The sequence below is a fragment of the Pipra filicauda genome, unplaced genomic scaffold, assembly GCF_003945595.2.
Source record: "Pipra filicauda isolate LSUMZ 115617 unplaced genomic scaffold, ASM394559v2 scaffold509_size397805_pilon, whole genome shotgun sequence".
NCBI classification, from domain to species: Eukaryota; Metazoa; Chordata; class Aves; order Passeriformes; family Pipridae; genus Pipra; species Pipra filicauda.
Genome location: NW_024104653.1, coordinates 34,917 through 54,081, shown reverse-complemented (window position 1 = coordinate 54,081; position 19,165 = coordinate 34,917). Strand labels below are relative to the sequence as shown.

Sequence of the window (19,165 nt, the reverse complement as noted above, 5' to 3'; positions counted from 1 at the left end):
CCACCCCCGCCCGCTCGGGTGCGGTGGCGCTTCCCGCCGGACGCGCGTGCGCGGGGCCGCGCGGGAGGGGGGCGGTGGGCGGGGCCCTGGGAAGGCCCTTCCCGCCCTTGGGAGGAGCTGAATGTGCGTGCGCAATGCCACACACAGCATGGCGGAGCGGGCGCGTGCCGCGCCGCCGCCAAGCGAGAGCGGCCGTAAAGGGAACCTGGGCTGCGCGACACCGGGCGGTGGTGGCGGCGGGTGAGTGAGAGGGCGGCGGAGCGGGGCCGGGGGGGCCCGGGCGGGATCGCCTGAGCGGCAGGGGTGGCGGGCAGCGGGGCCGTGCGAGACTGGGCCGTGGGGCGGGGGGCGCTGCGCACAGCGTTTGTCAGGGCCCGTTCGACCGCCGCCCTCTGTGCCGGGCTGGCGGCGGCGTCGCCGTCGTGTGGAGAAGGGAAAGATAATTGTGTGTGTCCAGCTCTGTGTGTGTGTGTGTGTGTGTGTGTGTGTGTGTGTGTGCGTGCAGCTGTGTGTGTGCGTGCAGCTGTGTGTGTGCGTGCAGCTGTGTGTGTGCGTGCAGCTGTGTGTGTGCGTGCAGCTGTGTGTGTGCGTGCAGCTGTGTGTGTGCGTGCAGCTGTGTGTGTGTGCAGCTGTGTGTGTGTGCAGCTGTGTGTGTGCGTGCAGCTGTGTGTGTGTGCAGCTGTGTGTGTGTGCAGCTGTGTGTGCGTGCAGCTGTGTGTGTGCGTGCAGCTGTGTGTGCAGCTGTGTGTGTGCGTGCGTGTGTGTGTCTAGTTCTGTGCGTGTGTGTGTCTAGTTCTGTGCGTGTGTGTCTAGTTCTGTGCGTGTGTGTCTAGTTCTGTGCGTGTGTGTGTGCAGCTGTGCGTGTGTGTGTGCAGCTGTGCGTGTGTGTGTGCAGCTGTGCGTGTGTGTGTGCAGCTGTGTGTGTGTGGGTGCAGTTCTCGGGGATGGTGCAGCTCTCTGTGTGTCTGTGTGCAGCTTTAGGGGTGTCTGTAGCTGCTTGAGGCCACGTAGGTGCTGTTGCTCAGTATCAGGTTGCTGCTCCAGATGTTTCCAGCCAATTTTGTGTTCCATGACCAGGATCATTGCCCTTCCCTGAAGTGCCTTTCCAGGCCTTCCCATTTTTTCCTGTGCAAAGTTCCCACGACCCCGAGGAGAGAGAAGCTCCTCTGACCCTGCTCCTGCCTCTGTGTAGCAGAGCCTGGCCCTGCCCAGCCTCAGAGGTGCTCACACAGAGTCATGGAAACAGTGGGCTTGGAAAAGACCTCTAGGATTGTTGAGTCCAACCTCTGACCAAACGCCACCTTGTCAACTAGACTATGGCGCTGAGTGCCACATCCAGTCTTTCCTTAAACACCTCTGGGGTGGTGACGCAACAGTCTCCCTGGGCAGTCTGTTCCAATGTTTAATCACCCTTTCTGTGAAGAAATTCTTCCTAATGTCCAACCTAAACCTCCCCCTTAAGCCTATGTCCTCTTGTCCTCGCTTGTTACTTTGAAAAGAGGCAAACCCCCACTTGGGTACAGCCTTCTGTGAGTTGTAGAGAGTGTTAAGGTCTGAACTTCCTTTTCTCCAGTTTAAACAAGCCCAGCTGCCTCAGCCATTCCTCACAGGACTTGTGCTCCAGTCTCTTTACCAGCTCTGTTGCCCCTCTCTGGACTCTCATCTGTGAGAGACAGGTTGTGCATCAATCACTCTGTTTTGAGTGGGTTTTGCAGTGCAATGACACATGTTGTGTAAAAATGTTCTTTGTCAGAGTAGTTCTAGTTTCTGGTAGAGGCCTTAAATTAACTGTGCAGCTCATACTGCTCATTGTAGAAGCTTTTGTTGAAAAAAGTCAGTTGTTTACACCAGTGTAAGCTGGTATTGCTGTCCATTCATTCTTACTCTCTTCTGTTCCCTTTCTCTTACACAGTGTTCATGAGACTCCACAGGCACCAGTCAGAGGGAGTAGCTCTATAGCTCAAGGCTGGTTTTAGGTGTGCATCTGCCGGGCAAACAACATGGGATGACAATTGCTGGGAAGTTAATACCTGTGAAGTCTAGGGGAGATTTTTGCTTGTCAAAAGCAACAGGGGGAAATAAAATATATGTGAAACAGTGGAAAGCAAATAGCATGTAATAGTTTATATTTTTTCTCCCAGACAAAGACATCCCTGTGCAATTATACCCTTTACAATTTATGCATCCTCCCTCATGTGTTCTTCATGCACCTTGCTAGTCTTGGTGCTTTGTGGTCTGGGGTCTTCTAACACTTTAGTGGATTCTCTCTCCATCTGCATGCAGGCAAGCCATAACTGTTCTTATCTTGTGGAGTGGTAGCTTCTGCTGTTGGCTGTGAGCTCCTTATCTTCTGGTTTGTGCTACTTGTGCACCTGCTCCCCGGCAGAGCATGGGAAAGTCCTAGACTTAGGCTAAACATCACTTAGCAACATCTAAAACATCAGTGTGTTAGCAACATTCTTCTCATTCTAATGACAAAACACAGCACTGTACCGGCTACTAGGAAAATTACTGAGAAAATTAACTCTGTTCCAGCCAAAAGCATATCTGAGTGAAAATCCACAGCTTGTGGCCGGCTTCCAGCAACTCAGGCTTACTCATAATAAACAAAGTAAACAGCATACTAAATCACACAGTGTTGTAACTATGTTAAGTGGCTCATTCTATTTAAAAGTTACTTTTTTATGCTAAACAACTAACAATTGTCAACAAAATAGTTTTTAGGTGCAAACAAAACAGGAGAGTGACAATTGGTGAACTGTAATACAAAAATAAGTTTTGAGGCCAAATGGAGGAAAGAGAAGTATGTGGGAATGAGCAGAGGTTGTAAATTAGCTCATTTTCTGGTGGAAATACTGAGTAAAGTGATCTGTACTGCTAGAGTGGCATTCATCTGATGCTCTGTCTCTCTCTGCCTTTCTCTTGACTGAAGTCTATCTCTTGAAGCTGGCAAGAACATAGAACTTCTCTGGTTTTTCAGGTCAGGAAAAGTCTACTGGAAGAGGTCTGGCACTTCAGTAACAGCTGGAACGTTATCTTTAGAACCCCCTTCATTATGTTTTTTGCCTCAAAGTTCCCATCCACTTTTCATTGGAACTACAGTTTTGTTTGGGGCTTTATACATACATATATTTATTTATATGTATATATATGTATTTGTTGCACTTCATTTTTCTATCAGGCACAAATAAAGTTTTTGTTTCCTTTTGATAAAAATATTCTTTCCTCTGTTCTGTTAGACTGCAAACTCATTAAAAGATGCCAAAGAGTCTCTTGAAGACTTGATCCTCAGGGATCAGCAATGTGTGTGCAAAGTGTAGCTTACAGCATCCACAATTCCAGTGAACAGAGACTCTAGGACATCAAAAATACTTAAAGTTTTGTTGACTTCTTTTATGCATCCTTGAAAGTTTTCTGAAAGCAGAATCCTCTGGGATCAGCCAAACCAAATCAAAATATAGTCTCACAGTTCAAAGTACTGAATCTATGTGTGCTGTTTGTCTTCCAGCATAACCATACTATATGTTTCAGTCTTTTCATCAGTATTGGAAACTGATGTTTGATTTCACATTCTCCTTACTGATAATTAGCATTGTTCTCTGCTTTTTAAACTTTCTCTTGTGGTCCTCGCTTTTCTTACAATCACAGCTTTGTGCAAAGATGACATTTTGTTCGCACTGGACTGGCAAAATCTTGAGTTTTCTGTCTGCAGGAGACCTGTAAAAACATGCAAGGAACATCGGTGTAAAAGTAATTGTTTAGCATCTTCTAAGATGATAAACTAAAAAAGATTCTTTTAAGACATAGAAGTCTATGCTGTGGAGGAAGGAACAGCATAGCCGAGATACCTGTAAATTTAGCTTGCAGTGTGTTGTTGGTGACAGTGTAGCCACAGAAGCACAGAGTTAAACACAACCTGTAAAATGTGCCAGGGACATGGTCAGGAGCCTGTGTGGATTGCACTCCCTGCTTTTGTGCAACACTCAGTCGGTGACATGGCTGATAGGTGAGGTGTCCCAGCTAATCTAAAGCTGGCTCAAGCATCTCTGCAAGCCTTGGTGCTGGCTGCACCATAAACATGCCAGTAGAAACACAGCACAATATGGAAACCATGCAGCAGATGATGTGTTTTGTGTTCGGGTAATGTGCACCCCTGCCTGTGTTATGTGTGCTGTTATTATAGCTTTTATTAACTTTAGTCTTAGCAAATGCCCTTTTAAAACAAGCACGTTTCATAATCAGTGAAGATATGCTTTGATACTCAGATATATAAAAACTTCTGAATTCCAGTTTTATGTTGTATTCATGAAGAGGAATTGCGGAGTTCTTTTTTCTCTTCAGAACAAAATTTGGTGTTAGTCCTTAGAGATCCTTGCAATTGCTATATATCAACTTAAGAGATTTAGGTAATGGCATCCTTTATGTTTTGCTATACCTTTTTTGTTTTAAGTGAACAAGCTTGTGTAGCAAGTTATGCTACACATAGAGCAATGATATTTCTCAATGCAATGAACTTGACTATAATAGTTCTGTTTTAAAAATTAACTGCATGTCATGCCTGATTAAAAACAGATGAGATAAGAAACTTCCATCTTTTTGAGGAATATAATTTTACCAGATTTCAGTTGCTGTTTTTCAAGGATATTGAATTCTGTTGTCTTCAGTCTTACAAACAAAACTGGCTTCAAAATTGAATGGCAGCAGGATGTTCAGTTGTGTGATAAGTATCTGCATCAGTAATGATTTAGAGAGACTGATGATTTTTTTTCCCCGCAGTCTAGTCAGATCTCTTGTGTTGTGGGTTTTTCAGTGGCTTGCTTTGGAAAACTTGGTTTTAATGGGCTGTTAGGGTAGCAGCTATTCAGTAGCTGGCTGGTTAGACATAGGACTCAGTAACTTAGGAAACACTACTGAACCTTACTCTTTCTAATTTTTCTCCTAGGCATAATAAAGCAGTGAAGAGACACTGAAGGAGGTATTATATGCCTTACTGATCAGAAAACTGTTTCTGAGTATACTTCAGAAATATACATACAAACTACATATATATGTAGTAAAATCTACGAAGGTAGGATATCTTCTGTTTCTGTTTTATTTAGAAAACCTCATAACTAATGAAAACCTCTTTTACAAGTCTCAGTGGGGTTACAAAAGTAATTTTGTATGTTAAGGAGCAGTGTGGAACCTAAAACATATTCTTTTAAATGAGTTCTGTGAAATCTTACTGAGTTCCCCTAACCTTTTCATTATAGGATTTTGATGAAGGCAGATTGCCCATTAGTTCTTCTTCACAAAGCTTTCAAATCCATTTAAAGGCTACTCCATTTTATAAAATAAACCGTGTAGGAGAAGACGGTACCTCCTCATGATTTCAGGGTTAGCTGCAGTTTTGGCTTCTTTTACTTCCTGAATATTAAGTATTTCTTTAGGCATGTGGAGATTTCATGCTGTTCCCTCTGGAATGGAAGTCTACAATGAAAAGAGAATCTTAGTCTTTTTTTTTTGCAGTATGAAAGTATGAAATTCATATCTTAAGGGATGCGCAGTTCATAAATACATGATCTGCTAGTTGAAAGTGCCACAGCTATTGTCTGTAAGGACACAGTTTTGTAAGCTTGTAAGGCATTACATAAAAGGCATTAAAACAGAAAGCAGGCATTTGCATTTGAACTTCGATGATATTTCTGCTTCAAGTAGAGTTGATGTAAACAGCAACTGTATGTTTCACAGTGGCTGCTACAGTTGCGTTCAATAACAGAGTTCAGAACAGGTGCAGCTCAACTATCTGCTAAAGTCTTTGCTTTCAGAATTCAGAGAATATTGATATAAAATTGGAATTCTGATGTCCAACAGTACAATCCTCAAATTCTCACTGAAACCTCAAAGTCTCCAAAGTATGTGTTTGCATTCACATCTGTGAAGTTCTTTATTCACATTAAGGTCCCCATGTTCCTAGAATCACTTTCAGGCCTTTTTGGGGATCTAACCATACAGACTGAGCACAAAGATGGCTTTACTTCTATGTAGGGTTTTTTTTTAATAGGTTGAAAGTGTGTGGAGAGCATGGGTTATGACATTGAGCGTTTTGTGGGCTACGTTAACGAAGGGCTGTTGTGCTCCATCTGCCGAGACGTGTTAGAGAATCCATTGCAGGCTCCCTGCGAACACGCTTTCTGCACTGCCTGCATCCATGGCTGGCTTGTTCATCACAGTAACTGCCCTGAAGACAGACAGGCGATTGATATGTCTTTGCTGCGGCCTCTCTACAGGTATTCCACAACCTTGCTGTATGTTGAAATTACATGAATTTAGGATTTATCAATTTTGCTTGCACAGCTTCATCTCTTGTCATTTACTCACTCAGACTGTCTTTATCCAGTATGCCTGTGGCGGAAACTGATCACTTGCATAAAAGCATTAGCATTTCCTAACTTTCAGGGTGTTTAGATTTCAAAATTGAAAGAATACTTAGTTTATTCTCTAGCTTTTTATATCTTGAATGCCATTTCTAGATATCTGTCTGGACATTATTCTGAATGCATTCTACAGCATCAAAACATTCCATACTTTATTTTAGAGAAAGCAAGCAAAGCAACTCTGGACAACAGTCACTACACTGTATCTTCTTTCTTTTCAGTCTTATACTGTAGTGGGGTTTGTAATGAATAATTCCTGGAGATATGAACCAAACTTCTGACCTTCAAGTTCTTTAAAAAAAAAAAAAGATCTTTAGACAAAAGAATGCCTGTTGTGAGACACCTTATCATGTAAAGCAGGCTGTTTTCACAACTACCTTCCATAACTAGTCAGGCACTTGGACTAGATGATTGTTGGTCCTTTCCAAACAAACTATTCTGTTTTAAACTTTTAATTCCTGTTATTGCCCGCATGACAGAGTTTCATCAGTAGATGCTCCTTGCTGTTTAACACCTGCATTGTCTAATCTTCCTCAGATTAAGAATTATGTTATGTTTAAAGTCTTCAGCTGCAGGTGTTAAATTTACTTCATTAGTACTCACAACCTAGTTTTGTTATTAATGAGATTTTACTGTCTGGAAGTTAACTACAGTGTAGACAGAGCACTAGAGTTTAATTTTTAGATTATTTTGTCTGTGCTCAATATAGTTTGTTTAGTTTAGCACATTTAGAAATACAAAACTTAAATGATGAATGAGTAGCCCTGGTGTTTGTTATTGGCAATATCTGCTGAGTCAGTGAAAGGTCACAGTTAGAAATTATTGAAAAATAAAGATTTCATTTGCACATTATTTTTGGAGACTGAATTTTCCTTTAACATTGTTTCTTTCAAGCTGGGTTTTTTTTTCCGATATGGTCACGTGAATTCTTTTTAAAAAATTAAGCTGGTTGCTCACAATTTTTCCTAGTGGAGGAATTAGGAAGTCCAAAAGTTGAAAATAAAGTTTTGTAATAATGTTCCAAGATTTAAGAACAAATTCTTTTTCTTTGAACATAGATACATGAAAAATGATCTAAACCGTCTTCAGCTGCATTGCAGAAACAGAGAGTACGGCTGTGAAATGGTTTGTTCTCTGGAGTCTATAGACAGGCATGAAAGGGAGTGTGAGTACAGTCAGATTCCTTGCTCCAATGCCGGTGAGTAACATTCAAAGAAGTTGAATCCTTTATGTTTAGAAAAGATGTGTTTGTAATCTTCCTATCAACAGAACTGCAGTAATGACCATTATTTTCAAACAGAAATTCAAAGCTTTGGCATGATCTGCTCTTTACAGCAGTGTTTTTAAACAAAACATGGTACCAATTTATGGCAACCACGATGTTTAAATGCTGTTTCTTATCCAAGAACTAATCAAAATGGATGAGTATGATGGACTTCAAATGTATGAAATGTAGTAATGCATTTGTTTTGCAATTCTGACTGCATATTCTGATGTTTGAATGAATGCAGTAGCACCTGCAGAACACTCATGGGTCACAATTTATTTATATAACAACTGGTTGCCTGGTGCTCTCTCTGTCTCATGGTTTTAACAAAAATGTGTCTTGGAAATAAGAACTGTTCTAAGCTAAATTCTTGTTAGAATTGTTTTGTTCATGCTGAGGTGTTTATTTAAAACAAGCCTACACCTTCTGAGGAAGAAACATGCCTTTTAAAGGGCTGCTAAAATTTCCCAGTTGAACTCATTCAAAATGTTGTATGTTTCTAGATAAAGTTAATTTCTAATTAATAATGCTAAGGGCATAGTTGAATCTGCCACTGTAATTAATTATGAGATGATTAAGGTGCTAGAATTGCTCTACTGGAAGTTATAATTCTCTCAGCAGTAAGTGACTCCTGCAGATGCTTCAGATTCACCTATTCTAGTTTCTACAGAAGCAGGGTCTAGAGAGTTACCATGCCTGATGTCTGTATTCAGAGTATGAGGGTTCTTACATCTCTTGAACTCTCTCCTAAGAATACACTGGAGTGTTTTTTGAGTATCTCAATTACAAATCATTATATTTATTACTAAAGCTCTTCTAGAGGGCTGTTTTGTCATTTTCTGATATGGTTTGTTGGAAAGTTTCATTACTCTTGTTTCAGTTCCCTTATGTTGATTTTTCTCTTCAAATTAAATGCAGTTGTGTATTACAGCACACAGGTCCTCAAAGATTAAATGTTAAGACTACAAACTTCAAGTTGAGACTGTTAAATATAACAATAATTTATATAGTGTTAATTTTTGATTCTTTACATTTTACTTTTAATCACTCTGGAATTGCAAAGTTTGTATCCTAGAATTTGTGTGGAAATGTTTCAATTGTATGAGGTATTGAATGTTCATACGTAAATGTTCTTTCTTATTTATGTGGTCTAGTACATTATAGACAAGACCAACAAACTGTCAGGAAAACAAGGTTACATTCCGTCTTTCTTACTACATATCTTTAGGCTTTTTTCCCTAAATTTGATAACCTAATATTTTTTTACGCATACACATTCTTCATCAATTCCAGTCTCTGCAATCTATGATGGAAGCACATGCAAGCTGCCAGTGTCTTAGATTGGCATCAGCATTGTCATTACGGAAGTTGCTTTAATACCAGACCAGCAGCAGAAGACTTTACAGAAAATACCTCCTTCCAATCTCTATTTTCAGTTAATGGATGAATATCTTAAGATTTCTTAACAGTGTTGTAGTACTGGCTATGTGTGTATAATTGTCATATATCATGTTCTAAAGAAATCGCTTTTTCTTGAGTGTTTTTGTTTGGAATTCATCAAAATGCTTCTGTTAGTTGTAACTGACTGGCTCACCTTCCTCATCCTTGTTCAGGTTGTACAGTGCAGATTGAGCGCCGTAACTTGGATGGTCACCTGGCCGTGTGTGAGTACCGGAGCCGTGAGTGCCCCAATGGCTGTGGTTACACCATTCTCAGCGCAGAAGACACACAGCACAATTGTGTAGCAGAGCTAAGAACGGAGCTGGAACTGCTTCGGTACAAATCTTCTGCTTCTTTGGTGTTTGTTTTAGTCTGGGCTTAAAATCACTGCATAAAGCACTTCAAATACTAGTACTGGATCCTGGTGTGTGTTAAATGGTCTATTAATTACTTGATACTAATGGGCCAGTTTTATTATGTGTCAGCATAGACTTTAAATTCTTGCTGGTTTGATTCCTTTTCTGTTTTGTTTTTTTTGTCTAAGTTGCTATAAGTCATAAAATACTATTGCTTACAGTTGAACAAAACTGTGAGCTTACTATATAAAATAACAAAATCCTAAGAAACCTGGACTTAAGTTGGCGATTTAATTTTTCCGTTGGCCTGTTACAGACCCAAAGTCACATTATTTAATAATTATATTAAGTTCATGTTTTTACAGATGCAGAAGATAAAAATCTGTAATTATTTTGACAGATACAGGTAGATTAAATTGCTGAAGATCTAATTTTCATTTTTTGTTAAAGTTCTGATAGATAAATAACAATAAGTGAATATGACTCTTCTTACCAGCATATTCCTTTTCTTCTTATGTATGTTTCTGTAGCTTTCCCTTTCCATTATATTCCAGTTGCACTCTTTTTTTTTTTTTCTCATATTCCCTCCCATTTCTATCTTTCAGCTCTCTAAGTGTTGTGCTCTTGAACATTGCTGTGAAGTCAGGCTCAGATGTGGTTTAAATGCATTGAGACACAAGGGATTCTTCTACCTATTTCTGAACTCAGGTTAATGTAGTACAAGCTAGTTTTTTGGATGTGAAGCTGTTTGAGTGATTAGGTTTGGTGAGTGATTAGGTATGGTTTAGTGCATACTGTCATTTAGTGTGCACCATGAAAGTGACAAGAGTACACAGAACCACAGAATCATTAAGGCTGGAAAAGACCCTCAAGACCATCAAGTCCAACCGTTAACCCAGCACTGCTGAGCCCATCATTAGAACTGTGTCCCAAAGTGCCACATCTACACAGTCTCACTTTACATGTTTAGCAATACTGTAGCATTCAGACTTTTTACAGGATTCAGACTTTTTATCTTGCCTGCCTGCATTTAGCAATACTAAGCCAGCACATACTGTAGGCAAATGGCAGAAAATCACTTAAAGTCATAAATACATGTTTTTGAGCTCATAAAATTGCTTCAGGAATATGACACAGTTGACCCGCTATAGGCTGTTCACGGGCACTTTAGTCCCCCTGGGCAAGATGCACTTCTTTATGCTAGTTGTTTTTAGATTAATAAATCATGCCTCTACAGGTGTGCCTTGTAGAGTTTGAAGGGAATCAGATCAGGCCATTGCAAGAAGGCTTTCTGGAATTTGAAAATCATTCTTTTCCATACTTACAAGACTTAACAAGGAGAAATAAATTTTTTAGGTCAGAAATGATCTGCAGAGTGGAGGAGGCAAAACATGAGATGGAGTCAAGGTTAGATTCACAGAGAAGGCATATGGTCCAAAAAGAGAGCATTCTGCAAAATGAAATTGAAGAACTAAAGGTAAATATGATCATTTTCCTTTCTTTTTTTTTTCTCTCTTAACAGTCTAGCTTTTTGAGTGGTAGCAGTCTCTTATTTTGTAAATAATAGTCTTGTACAGAGGAGAATGACATTAAGTATGGGAAGCAAAGCTGGCAAAGCTTTGTCAGGTTAATCAGGTCTGTGGAGAAGCACGCTGAGTGCTGTATTCCCGTGGCTTATCTGCTTCAGGTTCACTTGGAGCTCACCTGGGTACCCCTTGCAAGGATTGCAGTGTTCTGCGCATATGTAACATTGTGGATTTTCAGTGTCTGTAAACTCAGAGCAGAGATCACAAATCAGAAGTAAATAAATATCCAGCTCCTTTTCTTGATGCTATCCAAAGTAGCTTAATCCAGAGCTGACACAGAGCACTACTGCCAACGGTGTCGTTTACACTGTGTTCCAGCTGTGGTCAGAAGGGTGGAAAGTTGCACCATAAATGTCATCAAGTAAAAAGCAAGACCGCCTTATCTTTTCAATCATCCAGTTGTTGTTTTATCACAGAATAATAGTTTGTAAAGCCCAAAACAATGGATGTGCTTTATAGTTTACATTTTAGTTTCTACTGGATTTGATGTTAAATCCATGAAGAATGTATCTGAACATAACCAAAACTTTATTTTGACTGGGGTCTTGAAATAGAAAATATAAGCAGGAACTGGGTAAATCTGCTGTTTCTTATCATACTTTAAAAGAAACTTTTTGAAAAACTGTATTGGAATCTTTAAAACAAGACAATCCCAGAAGGGGAATGCTGGATTGTGTCAGATTGTTTACATTTGTTCCACTATCAAAAAATTATTTCAGTGTTGCTTATTCTTTATAATCCATTGTTCTGTATGCATGGCCAGTTCAACTTCATCTCACCATCATTAGAAAAGGGTTTATTTCTTGCAGTAAATTTGCATTTGCATTTCAGAGTCAGATATCACGACTGATGTCAGATGTACGCTCTCTGATGGCTGCAGAGAGACAGCACCGTCAGGAGCTGGAGCAGGCAGAGCTGGAAAAACGGGAGTTAATGGAGCTGCTAAAGGGGCTGCAGAAGGACTGCCGATTAACTACTACAGAGGGAAGCAAGAAGTCAATGAATTTCCGTCCTCTGACACGACTAGAGAGTGTAAAAAGAAAGCCTAGAGAAGTTACAGTTATCTAAACAGTAGTAAGCTCAAAAAATGTTTTCTTCTAATACTGGTTTCTGACAAACTTCTCCACTTTCTTCGAATGATGGGTAAACTTTATATCGTTTCCGATTCACTTGTTTTCTTTTAAAGTCTAAATTACAACTGTATTTCCTTTGGGGGCATAAAAACAAATGGGAGAATTTTTTTCTGCAGGAACACTGGGAGTTAAAACCAGTAATTGGCAAATGTATTTTTAGCTCATGTTTTTATAAAAAGGGAGAAGGAGACTTGATTTATTATCTCTTCAATGCATTATTTACTCGACTCTAAAAGAGTCAGAGATACAGACCATAATGGACCAGGAAGGAAACAATCTTGGAGTATCTATGTTTAAAGCATGAGAAAGCAAATATGATTGATAAGTAGTGGCATTTGGGATGTACTTAATTTTGGGAAAAGTGAATAGTAGAATTAGTAAGTCAGTAATAGAAATTAATAATTTTTTTTGTTTATAATCTGTAGGAGATCTTGTTTCAAAGGTGGAAGTAAGCACTTTAAATTGTAATTCTGCTATGTAACAGCTTCAGGTGAGGTTGATTGTTGCTTTAGAACTTCTTTAATTTCCCAAGCTCATACACACTTAAGAGACTAATACCAAAGCCCAAGGTAACAGAACAACCTAGAACCTTTTAAATAGATGTGTGAGTAACTTGGAGTTTGTGGGAGGGGATCTACATTTTATTTAAAAATTTGAAGCTTTTATATGTGAAAGTATCAGCTATTTCTACAGGGTCCTTTATGCATAAGACCAGTCCATTCGGTACTCAGTATCTTTAAAGCATGTATAAATACCTAGAGTATCCTTAATTTTCTTTTGGCATATTTAAGGCTACTTGAACATTAATATCCACAACAGATGAATATTTGCTCAATCAGTTGGACTTCAGACATCTGTATTAGTGCTCAGGAGCCTGCAGGGTGTGCCAGAGCCTGGCACTGGCATCAGAGGGTGACAGAGTGTAGTGGGTTGACCTTGGCTGTACACCAAGTGCCCATCCAGTTGAGCTATCACTCCCCTTCCCAGCTGGAAAAAGGGACAGAGAATAAGATGAAAAACGATTTGTGGGTTGGGATAAGGGCATTTACTAAAGCAAAAAAAGTAAAAACTTGTGCATGCAAAAGCAAAGAGAAAAATTAACAAGGTTTATGCTCTACTTTCCACCAGCAGCAACATCCAGCCACTTCCTGGGAAACAGGGCTTTCAAAACACATAGTGGTTTCTTAGCAGGCAGCCATTGGAAACAGTGAATGGCCCCCTTCCTGCTCCTTTCCTTAGCCTTTGTATCTGAGCTGATACCATATGGTATGGAATATCCCTTTGGTTAGCTTGCGTCAGCTGGCCTACTTGTGTCCCCTGACAGAAGGAATGTTACAGTGCTGATGCTGTGCTCAGCAGTAGCCAAAACACTGGTATATTATCAACAACCTTCTAGTTACCAATGCAACACACAGCACTGTGAGGGCTACTGTGGGGAAATGAACTCCAGCTCAGCGAGACGAAATAGAATCTCCACCTCTTATTCCATAGCATTTGCTTCATACTCAGATCCCACATTATATATATATATATATATATATATACATATATATATATATTCTGACTATCTCCTGTGCTTTCATAGATAGATATTATTTTTTCTACTTTATGGCCTTCTTCCACCTCTCCAGATCTTGGGCTCCATTCTATCAGGATGGGTACTCAGGACAGTAGAAGTAACACTGTCGTTGGGCACCAGCCCAGCTCAGGTCACTATCACTCTTCTTCCTCCTCGCAAAATTCGCTCTTCATTGTCCTGCTACTCTACTTCCTGCAACATACAACTTAAACACATATTATCTTTCCCCTAAGGTTAAATCTCCTTGAGACGCACACCAGGTCTCCCCATCTTCACGCATTACCCACCAGGTACACCCTGGTCCCTGAGCAAAGACAATCCAACAGATGGATTTGCCTCTCCGCGTGGGAGGAGAAACCCACACCAACGTCCCCAGTCACTTCCCTTGTGTAGTAGGGGGACCTTATCTCCTCCCATAGTGTGTAGGGATTTTATTTGGGCAGGACCAGGGCGGTTGGCAGATCCTCTAGTGTTGGTCAGCCAAGTGGCTTCAGCTAAATTTACCTCCCAATGCTTCCATGTCCCATTACCTGATGCTCTTAACATAGTCTTCAACAGTCCATTATACCTCTCAATCTTTGCAGAGGCTTGTGGGTGATAAGGGATGTGGTATATCCACTCGATGCCATGTTTCTTTGCGCAAGAGCTTATAAGGTTATTCTGAAAGTGAGTCCCATTATCTGACTCAATTCTCTCTGGGGTCCCATGTCGCCACAGAATGTGCCTCTCGAGGCCTAAGATGGTGTTTCAAGCAGTGGCCTGGTTTACAGGATATGTTTCCAGCCAGCCAGTCATTGCCTCCACCATGGTATGTAGCTCTTGCCTTGGCGTTTGTGGCAATGGTCCAGCGTAGTCAGTTTGCCAGGCCTCACCATACTGGAAATCCAGCCACTGCCCTCTATTCCAGGGAGATTTTACTCGCATGGCTCACTTGATTTCCACACGTTTCACACTCGTGAATAATGTGTGTGATGGCCTCCATGATCATGATGCCGAAAAACCTCGGTATGACGAACTGCTCAGTCTTTTGTATCTTTAAGCAGCAAGGTATTTCTTTATTCAGTGTTGGCAACAAGCCAGCTCACGCTGGACAAACGTGTTCGACTTGAAAGTGCAAAACTAAGCCATTTTATACAGTTTAGATACATGGTTACATTATTTATTATACATATTAATAAGTAGGCTAGTCTCTGAGTGGAGTCTTTCCAGGCATACAGAGTCTTCTACTCTAGGGGTCTTTTCCTCAAGCCTTCATCCCTCTGGTGGTCGCCATGGATATCTTCCTCAATTTGATCTCTTCAGTTTTCTTTGTTACATGACCTGAATTCATCAAGCTTGCAAAATCCTGGCTTTGGGACTTCTATATCGTATTCAAACGTCTAGTTTACCTAATTTATTACCATGTGTATACTGCTCCTATTCTTTCTATAATAAGGGCTTTGGTCCCACGAGCAGAACAGAACATGATATTAACCAGTGCTCTTAAAATGTTCTTCTAGCAAAACAGATATTGGGGTTTCTTAGCAGGCCAAGATATCTCAGCTAGGGGGCGGAACCGACAGAGCACGCGCGAAAAGTTTGTGCGCCGTTCTTCCACGCGGCGTGCGTTCCCGTGTTCGTCCCCTGCGTGCCTCAGCCCCGTGCGCGCGCAAGCACCCTTCCCCCCCCATCGCCTTGTTGCAAAGACCACATGTTCCCCACGCCGCTTTTCTCCCTCCCACCGTGCTCGTTTTTCCGGGGCTTGTCCTTTATCAGGGATTTTGAGTTGGATTTTTTATGTTTTCGTGGTGATTCTTGGAGGTTTTCATTGGGACTCGTAATGTTGCGGTCTTTATATGATAAAGAAATGCAGTCCGCTCTTCGTGAGGTGGAAATCAAAGAAGTTTATTTCAAATTTGGCGCTTCCTTTTATCCCCTAAAACCATGTGACCTTCTAACCAATGGGGTTGTCCCTGCGCATGTCCCCTGGTTCCCCTGCCCCTGAGGCACGCCTCCTACATCGCCCCCTTCTCACGAAAACAATGCAACAACAACAATGCAAACAATCAGAACAGTACATTGTAAACTACCAAAGCTTGCAATGACCCAGCACATTGCTTGCTTTGGCCTCTTATACATCTATGGTAAACTTTATAAAACTTCCTTATATTCCTAAAGGGTAGTGCAACTTGGAAAAATAACTTTATTAACTTAGGGGTCTTAGCTCAACTCAACCTTGCATACTTATAATCTTTATTAATCTGAGGGTTTTAAATAACTGGGGAGTTAAACTTTATTTAAGAAACAGGCTAAGCTTAGCAAAACTAAATTCTCTTGAAGTGACCATGTGGCGGAGGTAGTGTTATTTTTGTGAGGTGTTTTTGTGTTTAATATGCTTGTCCAGTCTAACAACTCTCTTATTCATTCACGCTCTCATTCACTGACAGCCGTCATTCCATTCATCACACACAGATTCACAGATTTTTTACAGACTGCTTTTTGCCACACTGGTCGTCCTTAAATGTAAACCTGAAGCGTAAACATAACTCTTTTATAACTTCTGCGTTACTCTGGTTCTTGCTGCTGTGGTTGTGTACCTAGGTAGGGTCTAACACACCTGGAAGGGATCCATTTAAGCTCTTTTCCTGCAGCCACACAGGCATAGCCTCGTCCCCAAGTGACGAGATGTAACAGTCCCATCCACTGCCCTGAAATCAAATCTCTTACCATGACTGGTGGTTTGGGAGAGGCGAGAGCCTGAGGCTTGTGCTGCCTTTCGTACCTGCTTCTTTCAGCGCTGTCACAATTTAAAAAATTGATAACATACGTGGCTTTCCACAGACGTTCTTGCAGGCTACAGACTGATTCCCCCTTTTTTTGTTTAGCTAACATGTCTTTCAGTGTGCGATGTGCCCTTTCCACGATTGCCTGTCCAGTTGGTGAGTGTGGGATACCTGTGACGTGAAATTCCCCATTCTGACAGGAAATTTCTTACCTCTTCTGAGACGAAAGCTGGTCCATTATCAGTTTTGATCTGTTTTGGGGTACCAAGGGTAGCAAAACAATTGAGCCAGTGCCTTATCACATCCTTGGCCTTTTCCCCTGTGTGTGCTGTGGTGGTTATTTTTGTGAGTGTGTATCTATGGATACATGTACATATTTTAACGTGCCAAATTTGGAGATATGTGTGATATCTGTTTTCCAAATCTCATTTGCCATTAACCCTCTGGGGTTAACGCCTTCCTGAGATGGCATGGGTGTGATTTTCTGACAGTCTGGGCATGACATGATGATGTCTCAAGCCTGATTGAGTGTTATCTGAAATTGTCTCTTCAGAGAACGTGCATTCTGATGGAAAAATGAGTGAGACAGTTTCGCTTGCTCTGAGACTCTAGGTATGTTGTTAAACATAGCTGCTTTGTCAGCCTCTCAGTTTCCGTCAGCTATTGGCCCTGGCATGTCAGTGTGTCACCTTGTGTGCATTATATAGAAATCAAACCTTCTATGATTCACAAGAAACAAAACAGAATGCATTTCAAACAAGAGGTGAGGGTTAATGATATCTAGAAGAAACAAACTCTCGAGACAGGAGACTAACTGTGCAGTATAACAGGAATCGGTAACAATATTAACAGGTTGTTCAGAAAATTTCCCTGAGGCAATGCAAATGGCAGCCAGTTCCAGAACCTGTACAGAACCTTGGTTCATGGTCTGTACCTCCTGTTCCTATTGTCCTGTGTCAGGATTTACCCAAGTCATTGCAGCTTTTCGTGTTTTTCCAGATGCATCTGTGAAAACCGTGAGGCCTTTCACTGGTTCATGTTTGCATCTGGTTGTGACCTTTAAAGGTAAACTACCAATTTCTGCCCACAATCTGTGTTTAGGGAGATGTATTGAAATGTCACCATCAAAGCCTGCCAGGGCAGCCTGGAATCCTGCATCCTCAGCTAGCATCCAATCGAAGTTGTCCTTTGTAGCTGGGATGTAGATGACAGCAGGGTCTCTTCCATCTAGTTCTTGTAGTTGTCCTCTGCCTTTAATGACAAGTTTGGCAAACATTTCGTTAGTAGTCCACACAGTTTTAGGTGGTGTGTGGGGCAGAAACAACCATTCTAAAATTTGTAGTGGGTCTTTCTCAGTCTGATCCCACTGAAATAAAACTGCAAATGGCTGGTACCTGCTGGGAACAAGGGCCAGGCAGATTTGCAGTTCAGGATTTCTCCTTCTGCCTTGTCTGCCCTCTATTGCCTTGGCACAAATGTCTAACGTCTGCTTCACCTCTGCTGTCAGAGACCTGTTAGACGTTAGGCTGCAGTCCCCCTTTAGCAGCTTAAATAGAGGGTGTAGCTCCTCTGTGGTTATGCCTAAAACAGGTCTTAACCAGTTGATGGCTCCCAGAAGTTTTTGCAACTCATGTAAGGTTAAAGTGTTTTTTACCTCAAGCTGCGGTGGTTTTGGAGAAATTTCCTGCTGCGTGATTTTCCGTCCAAGTCCAGGGCTGTGATCACTTGATCTTCTCTGGTGCGACCTGTAACCCTGCATCTTGGACAGCTTTGATTAGAGCAGTAATAACAAATGGCAGTTCATTTCCTGTAGCCGTGGTTATTAGTATGTCATCTACATAATGGTGTACGATGGCTGTTTGATTTCTCGTTGGGCTATTTTGCATTCCCTGAGGAAGGACAACCCAGCAATAGCTTTGCATGGGCTGTGCGTTGTTCAAGGCCATGATGGAAAAAGCAAGCCTTGGCGCATTCTCAGGGTGTAGGAAGATGGTAAAGAAACAGTCCTTTAAATCAATTACCACTAGTGACCAATTTACTGGGAGCATAGTGGGTGAGGCAGTCCTGGCTGCAACACTCCCATCGGTTCTATGACTGTGTTTACTGCCCTTAAGTCCTGCAGCATCCTCCACTTTCCACTTTTCTTGGGAATGCAAAACACGGGAGTATTCCAGGGACTGTTTGTTGGCACAATATGTCCTGCTTCTAACTGTTCCCTTGCAAGCTCTCTTAAATGTTCAAGCCGTTCCTTTTTCATAGGCCATTGGTCCACCCAGACTGGCTGCTCACTTTTCCAGACCAGCTTAATTGGTACTTGGGATGGCTGACCAATGGCCCCTATTGAAAAACCTGGCTGCTTGCAGGAGGAATTTGCATGACTGTGCCAAACTGCCTCAGAACATCCCTCCCCCACAGTGTACACGGAATGGGAGCAACAAAAGGAGCTACCTTGGCTATTTGACCCTCTGGCCCCAAGACAGTGAGTACTTGGGCACTCTGTCTGGGCCTTTGTGTGCCTCCTACCCCCTGAATGGTTGCAGCTGGGCAGACAGTGGGCCAGTTAAGTGGCCATTCGGAGTCCTTTATGATGGAAACATCGGCTCCCGAGTCCACAAGGCCTGTAAAT

At 41.6% G+C, this 19,165-nt stretch overlaps 1 protein-coding gene across 2 annotated transcripts; it reads left to right on the top strand.

Annotated features, from left to right (window-relative positions):
* The first annotated feature begins 156 nt into the window (after nucleotides 1–156).
* On the top strand, nucleotides 157–12,861 carry LOC113996351 (RING finger protein 151-like). Of its 2 annotated transcripts, none has more exons than XM_027737346.2 (7): nucleotides 157–240; nucleotides 4,943–5,068; nucleotides 6,044–6,269; nucleotides 7,475–7,614; nucleotides 9,297–9,459; nucleotides 10,836–10,956; nucleotides 11,897–12,861. In XM_027737346.2, exons 3-7 carry the CDS (start codon nucleotides 6,064–6,066, stop codon nucleotides 12,131–12,133), a joined length of 867 nt encoding a protein of 288 aa, XP_027593147.1. In that variant the 5' UTR covers nucleotides 157–240; nucleotides 4,943–5,068; nucleotides 6,044–6,063; the 3' UTR covers nucleotides 12,134–12,861. The 2 variants fall into 2 exon arrangements, with proteins under 2 accessions (XP_027593147.1, XP_027593148.1); XM_027737347.2 differs by having other exon boundaries at nucleotides 6,028–6,269.
* The last annotated feature ends 6,304 nt before the right edge of the window (nucleotides 12,862–19,165 follow it).

Bases quoted from the DNA above. Each gene is read 5' to 3' on its own strand.
- LOC113996351 (XM_027737346.2), top strand. From the start codon at position 6,064: ATGGGTTATGACATTGAGCGTTTTGTGGGCTACGTTAACGAAGGGCTG. The intron at 6,270-7,474 runs GTATTCCACAAC...CTTTGAACATAG, and splicing joins TTGCTGCGGCCTCTCTACAG to ATACATGAAAAATGATCTAA. The intron at 10,957-11,896 runs GTAAATATGATC...TTTGCATTTCAG, and splicing joins ATGAAATTGAAGAACTAAAG to AGTCAGATATCACGACTGAT.